The sequence below is a fragment of the Theobroma umbraticum genome, unplaced genomic scaffold (assembly GCF_002168275.2).
Source record: "Theobroma umbraticum cultivar Fairchild unplaced genomic scaffold, ASM216827v3 scaffold_20.0, whole genome shotgun sequence".
Taxonomy (NCBI): Eukaryota; Viridiplantae; Streptophyta; class Magnoliopsida; order Malvales; family Malvaceae; genus Theobroma; species Theobroma umbraticum.
The window spans coordinates 3,515,396-3,529,342 of NW_018397266.1; the positions used below are offsets into that span (position 1 = coordinate 3,515,396).

Genomic DNA, 13,947 nt, shown 5'->3' on the forward strand with positions numbered 1-13,947 from the left:
GATCAATTTCTCCATCAAGGTAGACAAGAAAATCAATAATATCTAGCTGTGTTATATCAACTTGGCTATAGTTAAAATCATATTGAACAAAATTTGTTTTAATATTATTTTTTTTATCTTTCAGTAATGTTTGATAAAGTTTAACAAAATATTTCGACGTACAACAAGTACATGACTAATGAACTTTCATACCACATTGATAACAAATATTTTCTATATTCTTTTTATTCTATTTATTTTTGTCTTTTTCTTATTTCTCTTTACTTACTCATTTCTGTTGGTTGAAAATATCCATCTACCACTTTTGGTGTTTAAAATATCCATTACTACTTTTGGTTATTAAAAGTATCCATTCACTTTTGATGGTTAAAATTATCCAGGCACATATCCATCAATTTTTAATGGTTAAAAGTATTCATCCACTTCTCACGGTTAAAAGTATTTTTATTATTAGAATATTAATTAGTGTAACCATCATAATTGCAATAATTATGATGACCTCTTCCATATTCATGATCATAATTATAAATGATGTCGCATTTATTTTGGGGAATGAACGTGTTTATGATTTTTCATTAGTAGCTCATTATTTTGCTCAACCACAAAAAGATATAAATCTAAAACAAAACGTATTTTTAGATTACCTAAACTCTAATATTTTTCACTTTTTATAAAATAAATATCATACAAAGTCAATTTCATATATTCAATTCAAAAATGTTATATGCAGAATCTCATAGTATTAAAGATAAATCATAGTTGGAATTCAACAAATAAATCATATATTGAGCAAATCATATTCCAAAACTAGAATAAAGATATTATATATAATTTTATATATTTTCATACTCAATTAGATTTAATAAATTAAAAGATGAAATATGATAAATATTACATGATAGTAAAATTCACATTAAGGCTGAGTTTAAAAGAATAAAAGCACCAAAAAGATTTCAAGTCACTTACTTAATTTGCTAAAATAAAAAACCAAAGATCAACCATTGAAATCCTTGAAGCTAGAAGGAATTGAACTTCAACTTTGAGATGATGATGAAAACTAAATACTACTAAAACTTGATAAATTAGAGAATCGTGCTAATAAAGTAATACGAAATATAACTTAAAAGAACAAATATGAAAGAAAAGTATTAATAGAGTAAAATCTTATTTAGGTGTGTATATGCTAAGGGATTTCATTTAAATGGATTAAATCCTAATCTTAATACAATATAATCTCCATTCAAATCTGTATATACATAATCAAATATAAGAGTTCAAATCAAATTACACTACTATGTTTGGCCTGCTGAACTATTTGACTTATCTTGACTATCTAGTTTGGTTTGAACTTTTTGATTGCGACATAATAGACATTCACACATATATTCATAACAATGAAGTTTATTTTTGAATGTTTTAAAAAAAAATTAAAGAATCTTCTTTATCAATAAAGATATGTTTGTTTTTGTGCGTACATAACTTTTTTAATAAACATAAACAAATTTAACTATTGGAACAAACACAACAATTCAATAGATTTTCTTTCATTCATTTTGTCCAATGTAGAATTGTGTCTCGTACTATTGTTATTGAAAATATCCCACAATATTCTCTTATTTTCTCAACAAATATCAATTGGACTTAGTAACTTTCGTGACTTTTCATGTCCCTATAAAATAAATTGCACACAGTTGTGGATTCAAATGCCTAAGATGGGATTGGTAGCTCAAGCATTAACAGCAAACTTGCATTGGCAGAAATTGGGCAAAATGCTATAGTAGGTTAAACTGATTCTAGTTTAGATGAGTTAAGTGCTAAGAAGAAAATTTAAAATTATTTTCTTAGAATCATTGAAGCTTTTAGACTACAATGGCACAACACTTGTTTGAAAACCAAAAGTGATAAACAACACTTATGTGAGTGAAGGGCTCTGAGCTATTTATTAATGGATATAATTTCAAAAAACCATGAAAGGACATTTAATACTGAGGGAGGTAGTGGTAAAGTTATTTGTTAGGGTAAAATAATCTGATCTCCTTAAGTTTCGATTATAATTTTATACAGATTTATTAGTTTTCAAAATAGATATTTCATCCCAAATATGCAAATGACGTTAATACCTAAACATGAAATGTCTAAAATGCCTTTTTTTTTTTCAACTCTTTTCCTTTCTCAAGCCGATCGATGGCACTCCTTGACACCAACCGACCATTCTATGACTAAATATGGCCTTGGAATGCTAGATCTGGTGGTGCTTCCCAAATAAGCTTGCTTAAAGAGCACTTGTCTTGGCTTCTCAAGGGAGCACCAAATCATCTTTTTTAGGGAGCATTAGTCTTAACGCCTTAAGGAAGCACCAGATTAGTGCTCCTCAAGGGAGCGTCAATCATCAAGCCAGATTTGACACTCCTTGGCTAGATTTAGTTGTAAGATGGTCAACCAATAAAAAAAAATTTTTTTTGAATAGAAGAGAAAAACATTATAATTTATATAGTGGTAATTTTTAAAATTAATGAATAGCAAAATTATCCTAAAAATATTATTATGTTATCTAATTAATGAAAATATTAATGGTTGATTAACGGTTGGACTTATGTATCCAAAAAAGATATTCTTTTAAGACATACTGTCTATTTTCAATACTAATGGATTAAATGAGGCCTATTTTATAATATATTAATAGACTCGTGTAAAATTATAATCAAAACTGAAGAAATTGAGGGTATTTTACCTTATTTTATAATATTTGGTAAAAGAATAAATTAATATAATGTAAGATTACACTGCAATCATATTACATTGCAAAACCAATGTAATGTTGCCTTCCCACTTTACAACATTAAAAAATTTGATTTACCATCTCCTTTTTCCTTATTATTATAAATTTCAAATTTATATTAAGTTGACTAAGAATTAAAAATGAAAGTGTAATTTATGGAATGTAATAATAATTGTTATTTAATAGTATTTTAAAACATTTAGAAAATTTTTTATAAAAAAAATGATAAAAAATAAAACATATGGAAATTATGTTTTAAGAAAACTTCGCGTGTCAAATATAGAACTATAAGCTTTTGAATTATATAAAATAAATACAAACATATACACAAAATTTTCTATTATAATAAAAAATAAAAATAAAATATATGAAACTAATTTAATCTTTCTTTGTATGAATTTAAATTTCAAATTATGAATTAAAGAGTATATATGTAATCAACCTATTAAAGTGTCTAAAAAATTTATTGAAGAGGTAAAATAGCTACATTTATTGAAAGAATGAAATCATATAAAAATTTATAATAAAAAAATTATAAAGATACTAAACTTACATTTTCATATATATTTATGTCACATTCTCAATAAACTACTTGTAAATTAGTTTTATAGTAATTTAATCAGCATTTTCACTTAAATACCAAATGTTAGCAAATCATTGAGGCCATGCTTGTGCATCGTTCATGTATCTTATGCATGTTGAAATCTTTTCTATCTTATTATTTTTTGTCGATTTCAGCAATTCTTGCCCTGGCCTCTCTCTTATTCCCAACTTCTGTGCCACATTCATTGCTTTCATTTTCCTCTTCAAAATCGGCTTCTCCACCGTCAGAATCCAATTTTCCAGATACCAATTTCTTGTTCTGGAGGAACTTGATGAGTCCTCCAAGGGCAATATCAGCATCCTCACTTTTCATGAGCTCTTCTGCAACTTCTGCAGGAGTTACCTCCACTTCCATCATCAGTTCATCAATTTGGGTGAACAATTTGTGACTAGTGATGACAAGATAGTTTGAAGCAAGGATCCTGAATCCACTGGGAGTGCAATAGGACATGTGGATGTGCATGTCCATGCGACCTGGCCTTAGCAAAGCAGGGTCTACCTTGTCTTTGTGATTGGTTATAAAGACTATTATCCTCTCATCGCCACAGCTTGACCATAGGCCATCAATGAAGTTGAGCAATCCGGATAGTGTTAACTGTCACATAGAATTAACAACAGCTTAGTAATGTATGGAACTGGCAAATTTGTTATCTAATAAAATATCATGCCAGATGTAGTTTTCTTGTTACTTTAATTATTGCTTTTTGGATGTGAGACGAAAGCAGCAGGCATCCAAGTAACAGCAGGGTCCATTGATCGAAAACAAGAGAGAACTGTACCTTGGATTATGTGCATGTCTAGTATAATAGTGAATTATGCAGAACCTTTTTTACATGTAGTTGTCAAAAAATCTATAGTTAGAATTTTGCTTATTAAAACTTCTTATGGTTTCCCTAAAGGACTACCCTCCAATATTCATGAATTAGGGTAAGGGTAAAGAAAAGTCGTAAGTAGAGTTAGAACTTCCTCTATGAAATGCCCTTTGAATTCTTAAAATTGGAAGGAGGATTAATTGTGTCTAAACACCACAATCAATATTTATGCATGAAACACTTTTAATCTTGCAATCTCACCTGGTTGTTACCCTGGTTACATCCCCCCGTCCACTCTATCCTGGAGCTCAATGCTGCAATCAATATCCTCAATCACAAGTATTGATCGGTTTCTGGTAGAAACTAACAATCTTCCAAGATCTGAATTGCTGTACAGACTCGCAAGTTCCAAGTCATAGACATTAAACTTTAGGTAGTTGGCCATGGCAGCAATCAAGCTTGACTTGCCTGTTCCTGGGCGGCCATAGAGCAAGTACCCACGTTTCCACGCTTTTCCAACTCTTCTATCGAAATCCTTCTTCTAACAAATCTGTCCAAGTCGTGTTTTTAACTCTTTCTTGAGACTGGGATCCATTGCCAATGAATCAAAAAAAGCTGGATGGTCAAGATTTGCTGATCCCCATGGTCTAGAGCTGTCAATATGGGCTGACCCGGCCCAGCTCAGCTCAACCCGACCCAGCTCGACTCAGCCCGGCCCAGCCCTTGTAAGTTGAAAAAATATGAGTTGGGCCGGATCAGTCCATTTTTTATTATGAGTCAGTAAAACTTCAATTGAGTCCATCCCTTGTTAAGCCCATTAGTTAGATTAGATCAGTTTATTTTTATTTTTTTTAAAAAATTAATTTTTATAATTCTACTTGATAAATTTTTTATTAATAAAATTATTTTATGATTTAATTCATAAATTGAATAATAAAAACATGTTACAAATAAATAAATTATACTAAATATAACAAAATAAATAAATTACATAATAAAATTTAAATTTTTAACACAAACTACTATCTCATAAACATAAGTATATAATCAAATAATAAAAATTTCAAGACTCATTTATATCCTCCTTAATCTTCATTCTCAAGTAAAACATTTAAATTTTGTTTAGACAGCAATGATGTTAAGGTTTGAATTATTATCAATTTATCATCTAATATTCATTACCATAAAAGAAAAATAGATAATAAGTTTTAATCTAAATTAAAATTTTTAATTTGACAAGTGAAGATTAAAGACATTGAAATATATAAAATAAATAATATTATTGGTAACTAAATTATTAATTTTACATAATTAAATATATAAAATATTTTTTTTTGACCTGGTTCTGTCCCAGCTCACATCAATCTATTAATTTGTGGGTTGACCCATTTAATACCAGTTCAAAATGAACTAAATTTTTTAATCCAGTCCACCTCAATATTAATAGAAAATAAACCGACTCGATGGACTAGGCCCATTTTAATAGGTCTACTATTATCCTCCCTGTCTCCACATTAGTTTCCCAGTGAAAAAAGCTTCACCACCATATTTTCTTCTTTGATGGCTTTTGATCTCTCCATTACACATGGCAAGTAAGAACTTAGTACGTTTTCCATGCATTTATTAGAAAACTGAGCTCAATTAGTCTTTTTTCAAACTTGCCTTGATGATTGTCCTTGGTCTCAACAAATGTCATTTCCCACTTGAGGTTTTTTTTGTTTGAAAGGTTGGGATTTTATTACTATAAAAATCTCCTAATGGAGACTTACAAAGAGCAAAGTCACAAGTGACTTACTTGAAAACAAAACGAATTCCCAACAGGGAGGGTTGGCAGAATATAGAAAAGACCTTGATAAGCCTTCAAACATTAATCATACCAGAAAAGATAACAAAGAAATCAAAGCCAATATAGGCTTGTCCTACTAATCTGGGACACTAAGACAGTAAAAATAGATCATCAGCATTAGTGTAGCCAGAATCAGAATAAAGATGGCAAGTTTAGAGAAGGTTAGCATTATGATTAACAAAGTAAACATTATGATTTCCCACTTGAGTTGGATTCCTTCAAATTTGTCAATAACCTTTTCGCCTTTGTTTATGGCTACCGCGTTCTTCTTGTCTCGTGGACCTTGGAAACCTTAAGCCTCTCCATAGATGTAGTGATTTTATTCTGTAAGTAGATTTAGAAGCTTCATACAGTACATTGATGGAGAACCCATTAGACTCATCAATGAGGAGAGTCATTTGGGAAGGTGGACTTGAAAAAAGACCTCCAAGTTTAGACAGTAATATTGTTTGGAGTTGTTTTGGAATGATCTGGCTGGTTATGGCCTCAACTTCACTAACCACACCTCGAACCAGTATGGCTGATGCTGTGAAAGTGGTATATGTTGATAGGACTGACGTAGTTGAAGGGATGCTTTAGGGAGAAAACATGTTTGGACTTTAGGGCAAAGTGATCATTTTCAAATGTAGAAAAGCTTTGTTTCCAATTTTACTTGTGTGCTTGTCTTCTGGCACCGTTCATTGGCGTTTTATATTATCATGGAACAGCAATCATGGAAGAATCTTGTGTAATAAGTAGCTCAAAAGTCAAACTCAACCATGATCTAGCTAACATGGGGAAAGTCTTCTCAGGCAATTCTTGAGAGAGTTGGCTGGCATATATACATTGTTTTTAGGCTATAGGAATCCGTTCAGAGCTGGAAGTTTTATATTTATATAGGCTCAGTGAACTGCAAATATGGTTTTCGGTATTTTAATTTTAGGCCTTTCTTTCCATGCAAGTCTTCAAACAAAAGGAGAGTCCAAGACTCCATAAGAGTCGAAAATGTGAACCCAAATTGTTACCCCTTGAGTTCTGCTGATATCAAAATAAATGAACTTTGTAGTTTCTTGGTCAGAGGCTGATTATAGTTGGTCATCACTTTTCAGCCACCAAAGCTAAAATTCTAATTCAGCTGCTCATAGTATTGCTATTTACTTAGATCAATCAGGTTTTAAATGAATCAGAGATAAATGATAAGTAGGCTTACAATGTCATATTTCCAAAGACTTGAACCACACCTTCCAAGAGGAAATTTTACAGATAAAATAACAGAAGGAAAAAGAAAAAAGTTCGTGTTGAATTCTTTACAGATGATGTTCACTTGCTTTTAATACAGTTTTCTCCTTATTTTGCATTTCTGCTTGAGTTTAGAACCTAAATTTACAATGAACACATATAGGATTTAACTTCACATAATGTAGAAAAGCAGCAGCAACCAGTCTGCTCCCACAATTGGAAGAAAATTATTCTAAAATGTACAAGACGCATGAGCTAACATTGGCAGTATAATATTCAGAATGACAACAAACTGGGATTCTTGATTGTTCCCTCCATTTCAGATAATCCTGTATATGAAACAGAACGTGGTACTGAGCTTCCAATGGCGTTTCTTACTGGATTGTTCATAAGCCATCCAGAATCAAATAACTCTAAGATAGAATCATTCTTCAGTACAATGCCATCTCTTTTACTTGCTTCCTCCTTAGCTTCCTCAACCTTCACAACATCGGTACCACTTGGATTCTCATCCTTCTTTGAATCTATTTTTGTTTCATTCTTTTCTGTAGTTTCCGGTTTCCTCCTCTCCAATACTTCTCTGTATGTTCCTTTTGCAGCACTTGGCTTAGCTTGCAGACTAACCTTTTCTGATTCAGTCTTTGGTTTTTCAGATACAGGAGGAAATGTTTCCTCATTGTTAATGCCAACATGATATGGGGATTCTGCAGGGCGCTTTGCTTCATCAATTGGTGCTGCTGATACACGATTGCTTTCATTGTAACCCGTATCAACAACAATCTCTTTTTCCTTTGCGTTTCCTAAACCCCATTGAGTTAACAATGAGGTTAAAATGCTCAACCAAGAGATGGCCTGGCCTAATGCCCAATCCAGCAATGGAACTTGCTCGATTATCACAGGGAATTTGTCCAAAACATTATCAAACTTTCCAGGCAGTTTTTCTATGATCTGGACAAGCTCATCAGCCTTGTTAAAAACATGTTTTGATGGTGGGAAAACGCTCTCAACTGCGTCTTCGAGGGCTAAGATACAATCGTCAAAGTAGGAAAGGATGGCTAACCAGAGATGTTGCAGGGCATATACAAGAGAGGAAACCAGTGAGGTTAATGTTGCTATCTTTTTCGCCTTTGTTCCTAATGCTTCATTCAAATCCTGAGCCTTAATGTATGATTTGTGAGCGATGGCTAAAGCTGAAACTCCACAGGTATGCAATGGACGCCGTCTAGAATTCATTCTAGTGCCTGCTGTAGATTCCTGAGATATCCAAACCAAGTGGGTTAGAGTCAAAGGAATGTTCATACAAGAAAATCCAATCCAAGAATAAAAAAAAATCCAAGTATCAAACCATTATCAAGGCTGACATTGCAAAGACCTTGACAATCATCAAAGGCTTCCCCCCCTGGAAAATAAATTCACTAGCACCCAAGAAAGGATTTCAAACTGATAAAGGATCAAATAGAAATCCAAGAAAACCAAATCACAAATTTATAGCAAAAGAAATGGCATATCTCATAATAGAATCTTTGAAACGTAAAAGAGAGCAACCAAAATTGATACGTGCTATTTTTTCTTATTTGCTTTTTAAGTTTAGTTTCTAGCTAAATTAGTCGCACCAAGGAACGCCCCTCATAAATTTTAGCGGGAAGAATGGTCAACGGTTAGAAGCACTCCCTCTCCACGTGGCAATATAGAGACGCGCCACGTCTTACTCCGCCCTGCTTTGCATAATTAGAAATTAAAAATCCCGGGAAAGAGAGAGAGAGCGTGGGATTGGAATTGGATTCTCTAATACTGGCTATGGAACCGCAAACTAGAAAAATATTCTGTCAAATCTGCTCTTTATCGCTTTCAAGCTCTGTCTCAGATTATATTCACCGGTAAATTTTCTTATTCTTTTTTTTTTTTCATAAAAATCACCAAAAAAAAAAAACCTAAGTTGTTCGTCAATGGATTGATCTTTAGAGTTCTGTTTCTAAATTTGATTAAAAGGAAAAAAAAAAAAAAAGAATGCCTAAACAGGAAACTTGGATCGGTAACGTTCCACCTCAATTTCGAATGATATTTATTTACTTTTTGGCTTGCGAACACTGCAACCTTTTTTCTTCTTTGGCTGTAAACAAGAAAAAAAATGAAAATTTTAATTACATTTTTGGATGCTTTGCTTGCTGAATTTGTTGTTAAGTTAGATTCTTTGCTTGTCTCTGATGGCGTGACTTGTTTTTGATGGTTTTGCATTCTCTCTTTTCATATTTTTTTGGATTAGTGGTTCTTCTGTTTTGCTTTTTCCTTGCCTCTTGAAGTTGTGAGGTCGTTGCGACTATTATGGAATACGGTGAAGGTTTGCCTTATATATATATACTTTAGATTTTTTATTTATTCGGAACATTATTTATGAATATTTTGAATTAAATTTTCTTTAGAATAATGGACAATGCTTTTTTTGGCTTTTAGAAATATTTTTGAAGACTACTAAATTATTTAGTCTTATTGATAAGATAAGAGCCTCTAGCGGTCTAGCTGTGGGAAAATCTTCCCTTAATTTACTTTGCATCAAAATGTAACTTTAGAGGGCCAAATGGGTTTTTCTTTTTTTTTTTGAAAGTTTGAACTGAGAATTTGACTAATAAATCGTGTACTTCATTGATAAGCATCTTGGTTAATAGGGAATTTTGGAACGACAGCACTTTATATTTTTCTTCATTTCCGTTGACTTCTTGATTATGTTAAATGGATTGTTTGTGCTGCAAACTTTGATGTTGACTGAAATATATGCTTTTCTCTAATTCCATATGCACCAAATTTGTTTATGTTTGAACTTATTCATCGAAAATATATTTATTTATTTTGTCACCATGAATGTGTTTAAGTTTATATGCTTGTTGTTTAATGCAGGCATTCCTGGTGACGGAAGATGTCTGTTCCGTTCGGTAGTTCATGGTGCTTGGCTGAGGGCAGGGAAGCAGTCTCCTAGTGAGAGCCTTCAGAAAGAACTTGCAGATGAGCTCAGAGCTAAAGTACGTACTTATTCTTTTGTCCACCTGTTCCCTAGTTTTCATACTTGACGTAGCTGATTCTATTTATGCAAATTTTAGTTTCTTAGATTTTTATTCTGTGCATGTTGGTCTTTTACCATAAGCATCACTTGGTTTTGCTCTTGTACCTGCTACTGAATTTGATATAACTTGTACCTTTTTCCAGAATTTGATTTTTGTGAAATCCATTTCAATTTTGAGTTAGCTGCAATGCCTTTCTTGCTTTAACTTCTTTTTTGGCTCTCATTCACCAAGTGCGTCTTCCTTTCCTGTCCTTTCTTTGTAAGAAATTTATCCTGTCATCTTATTTTCCTTTCATCTGAATTACATGTTTTGACAGGTTGCAGATGAATTCATCAAGAGGAGGGCTGATACTGAATGGTAAGTTGGTTGGAAGTTTCTTGGATATGATGATCACTATTTTAGTCAAAAAAGATTTAATCATTTATAAAGTTATTGAAGAGGTATTATTACCTGTCTTGTAGTAACGCTTGAAAATTTTGTTACGAGCTATTGTTGCTGCTAAGTAGGACTTTTAGGGCTCTATCCTGAGACAAGCTTGTCAGAAATCTTGATTACTCCAAGGCCACAAGCAAGTAAATCTTCACGCTTTTGGCAGGTTTGTTGAGGGTGATTTTGACAACTATGTTGTGCAGATGAGGCAGCCTCATATTTGGGGAGGAGAACCTGAGCTGCTCATGTGCTCACATGTCCTACAGTGAGTTTTGTTTTCTTTGCTTTCTGCTTCAAACTTCTTGAGGGTGTGCTTGTGTTAGTTCTCCTGCACTCATATGTATATGTGGTAGAAGATATATTTAATTCTTCATTACTACTTACCTGGTGTAGGGTTTCTTTTATTAGTCTTGCCCTGTCAATTGAATAGAAGAACGTGTGTTTTACATAGATGTTATATTTTGATTTGTCATCAATTGTTTGCTTATTTTTCTTGAGGCCACAACTTCAGACTGGTTTGACCTTTGATTATGTCACATTTTATGAAGACCAGATTGCACTTTAATCATCCAAGCAATCTTCTTAGATAGGCTTTGCCCCTCCTACTTGTTACAAGCAATAATTACTTCTAAATAAATTGAATTTGGTAAATGAAACTGAAATTCAAAGCCCAGTGATTTGTTGTTTTTGTTTCTCTGAGATGCTCAGATGGATGGGATTCTAACCATTCAATTCAGTGACACTTTCTAGTTATGAAAATATCAAACCTTTCGTATCTGTCAATGTATATATTTCTTCCACAGGATGCCAATAACAGTTTACATGAGGGAGAAGAGTTCTGGTATCCTCAAAATTATATCTGAGTATGGTCAAGAGTATGGTAAGGAAAACCCTATTGGAGTTCTGTATCATGGTTATGGACACTATGATGTATTGCGCAGTCCAGTAAGCAGTGCCTCTTCTAAACTGTAAGATATCTTGCTTCACCTGTTTTTAAGGTCATTGCAAGTAACATGAAATATAACTGGCTACATATTACTGGTTAATCACCCCCTTTTAAAATATACCTGTCAGTTAATCAAATGTATATGCCATGGTTGGTGTGTGCTTGACAAAGGTTAACACCCTGATCATCAAAATTAGAAATAGGTCTTCTGGCAAACCCAACAAATTTAGGGATGATTCCTTTCACCTTTATATACCTAAAGTTTCCTCGATTTTTCCTATGTTGGTCCATATGCATCTGCTAGAAAAGTAGAAAACTGCGGCATGTCAATTGGTATTAATACGATTGTGACTTTGTGTTCTGTAATCATTTTAGCTTTGCAAGTCCATTGGTAGAAAACTGTTGGCCTTGCTCTCATCTGCTGTAATTAACCAAAAATTTACCGTTAGTTGTTTGCTTCCAACAAATTTTTACTGCTGGTTTTGGCAGGCGGAAGAGAAGATGATTGGGGATGGTTGCACTGTGAACCTGGCGTTGCTGGGAATTCTGTACTGTAATGCCTTTGTGAACGTAATGATATCCCTTTAGTTTTTAAGGGTAAATTAGTCATTCATGGATTTGAAATAATGTTGTAAATTTGATGAAGTGATATAGATCAATTATCCTTGACCTTGCCCATAAAAGGTAGAGAGAAATGGTAGAGGTGCAAGATTAAACTTTTAAAAGGAATTTATTGTTAATGTTTAACATAATACTTTGCTCTTTTATTATGCGACGTGGCAACGTTTTATTGGTGAAGAAAGAGGGGGCACGAAATCGGGGCAGGAGATTGTCGAGTCTTCAGATTGTCATCATTCCCTCATCGAGCTGGATGCTAACAATTTATGTGTGGACTATGCTTTCACATCATGACATGATGACAAAAAAAAATGGTTTCCACTCTTCAGATATTATATTTTAAGGTAAAATATACCCATTTTTTAAAATTTTAATTAAAATTATATAATTTTTTTTAATTTTTAAAATAAATATTTCATCGTAAATGTTTAAATGTTATTAACGTTAAATATGAAATATTTAAAATTTTTTTTTATTGTTTTTTTTATCTTTAAGATCGGTTGACAGTCATCAGATTGGTGCTCCTTGAGAGCATTGAGGCTACCAAGAGAATGCTTCCTTAGGTAGCTTGAGGCTTTTTTTAAAAAATAATAATAAAATTATATAATAATAATTTTTAAAATTAATAAAAAATAAATTATTTTTTTAATATTATTATATTATTAAATTAATAGAAACATTAACAGTTAATTAATAACTGAATTTATATATCCAACTAAAGATATTTTTTTTGAAATAAAATATTTATTTTAAAAATTAATATATTTGTTTAAAATTTTGATTAAAATTTAAAGTATGAGATATTTTATCCTTTGTTTTTCTTGTTTCATCTTAGTCACTCACATGGTGATGGTGCCTATCATGATAACTTGCGATCAAAAGTTTATTTTTTCTTTCTGTCGTGCGTTCATGCATGCAACATACATGCACGTCTTGGATTTGAATTCAGTGAAGTGAAATATACCATTCCCTACACCACTTAAAGCTTCAAGAGTTCCAAACACAGCGGAGAATGTCCCACCAGCAGAAACTTCAGTCGAGGCCCGAATCCAGCCCATCCATTTTATTTTATGTTTGTTATTAGAACATTAAAAATATTTATGTTTTCACATCTTAATTTTTTAAATTATTATTTTAAAATTTAATATTTCTTTAACCGAATCCAACCTTAAAAATCATGCACAAGCTCGACCTCAATCAAGGCTAAGCTCACGAGCTTAAATGAAGCCACGTTTATGGCGCTCACAAGACAACTCTAATAGACATACCCTAAACATATTTGTTAAATCAAAATACAGATCATGCATTAAAATATCATATTTTTTAATATTACTTATCATATTGTAAAATAAAATAAAAAGTTTTAAAATTAATTATAAATAACATTTTTATATATAATTAAAAAATATTATATTTTTTAAAAAGATTATAAGTCGTAAATGGAAAAAATAATTATTTTCTTAATTTAAATTTTTGACATATTTCTTAATAATATAAATTTTTAAATAAAACATACTTTTTTACACTAATTTATTAATTAAAAAATAAAAAATATTTATCACATTAAAATTAAAAATGAAATTCAATTATTTTACTATTTGTTTAAAATCTTAAAATTGAAACTAAATATATAATTTTTT

The 13,947-nt window shown here is 31.8% G+C and overlaps 2 protein-coding genes and 1 pseudogene across 4 annotated transcripts; 1 reads left to right on the top strand and 2 right to left on the bottom strand.

Moving 5' to 3' along the window:
* Positions 1 to 3,497: 3,497 nt before the first annotated feature.
* On the bottom strand, positions 3,498 to 5,810 carry LOC110423483 (AAA-ATPase At3g50940 pseudogene; annotated as a pseudogene).
* A 1,415-nt stretch (positions 5,811 to 7,225) lies between these two features.
* On the bottom strand, positions 7,226 to 9,098 carry LOC110423634 (uncharacterized). Its single transcript, XM_021437921.1, has 2 exons — positions 8,604 to 9,098; positions 7,226 to 8,512 (listed from the first exon to the last, which is right to left on the bottom strand). Exons 1-2 carry the CDS (start codon positions 8,640 to 8,642, stop codon positions 7,535 to 7,537), a joined length of 1,017 nt encoding a protein of 338 aa, XP_021293596.1. The 5' UTR covers positions 8,643 to 9,098; the 3' UTR covers positions 7,226 to 7,534.
* A 56-nt stretch (positions 9,099 to 9,154) lies between these two features.
* On the top strand, positions 9,155 to 12,629 carry LOC110423636 (OVARIAN TUMOR DOMAIN-containing deubiquitinating enzyme 4-like). Of its 3 annotated transcripts, none has more exons than XM_021437922.2 (6): positions 9,155 to 9,290; positions 10,151 to 10,272; positions 10,631 to 10,671; positions 10,910 to 11,008; positions 11,547 to 11,711; positions 12,179 to 12,629. In XM_021437922.2, the coding sequence occupies exons 1-6, from the start codon at positions 9,266 to 9,268 to the stop codon at positions 12,192 to 12,194; spliced, it is 468 nt and encodes a 155-aa protein (XP_021293597.1). In that variant the 5' UTR covers positions 9,155 to 9,265; the 3' UTR covers positions 12,195 to 12,629. The 3 variants fall into 3 exon arrangements, with proteins under 3 accessions (XP_021293597.1, XP_021293598.1, XP_021293599.1); XM_021437923.2 differs by lacking the exon at positions 9,155 to 9,290 and adding an exon at positions 9,332 to 9,596; XM_021437924.1 differs by lacking the exon at positions 9,155 to 9,290 and adding an exon at positions 9,332 to 9,590.
* The last annotated feature ends 1,318 nt before the right edge of the window (positions 12,630 to 13,947 follow it).

Bases quoted from the DNA above. Each gene is read 5' to 3' on its own strand.
- LOC110423634 (XM_021437921.1), bottom strand. From the start codon at position 8,642: ATGATTGTCAAGGTCTTTGCAATGTCAGCCTTGATAATG. The intron at 8,513-8,603 runs GTTTGATACTTG...TGGATATCTCAG, and splicing joins CAATGTCAGCCTTGATAATG to GAATCTACAGCAGGCACTAG.
- LOC110423636 (XM_021437922.2), top strand. From the start codon at position 9,266: ATGCCTAAACAGGAAACTTGGATCG. The intron at 10,672-10,909 runs GTAAGTTGGTTG...CGCTTTTGGCAG, and splicing joins AGGAGGGCTGATACTGAATG to GTTTGTTGAGGGTGATTTTG. The intron at 11,009-11,546 runs GTGAGTTTTGTT...TTTCTTCCACAG, and splicing joins ATGTGCTCACATGTCCTACA to GATGCCAATAACAGTTTACA.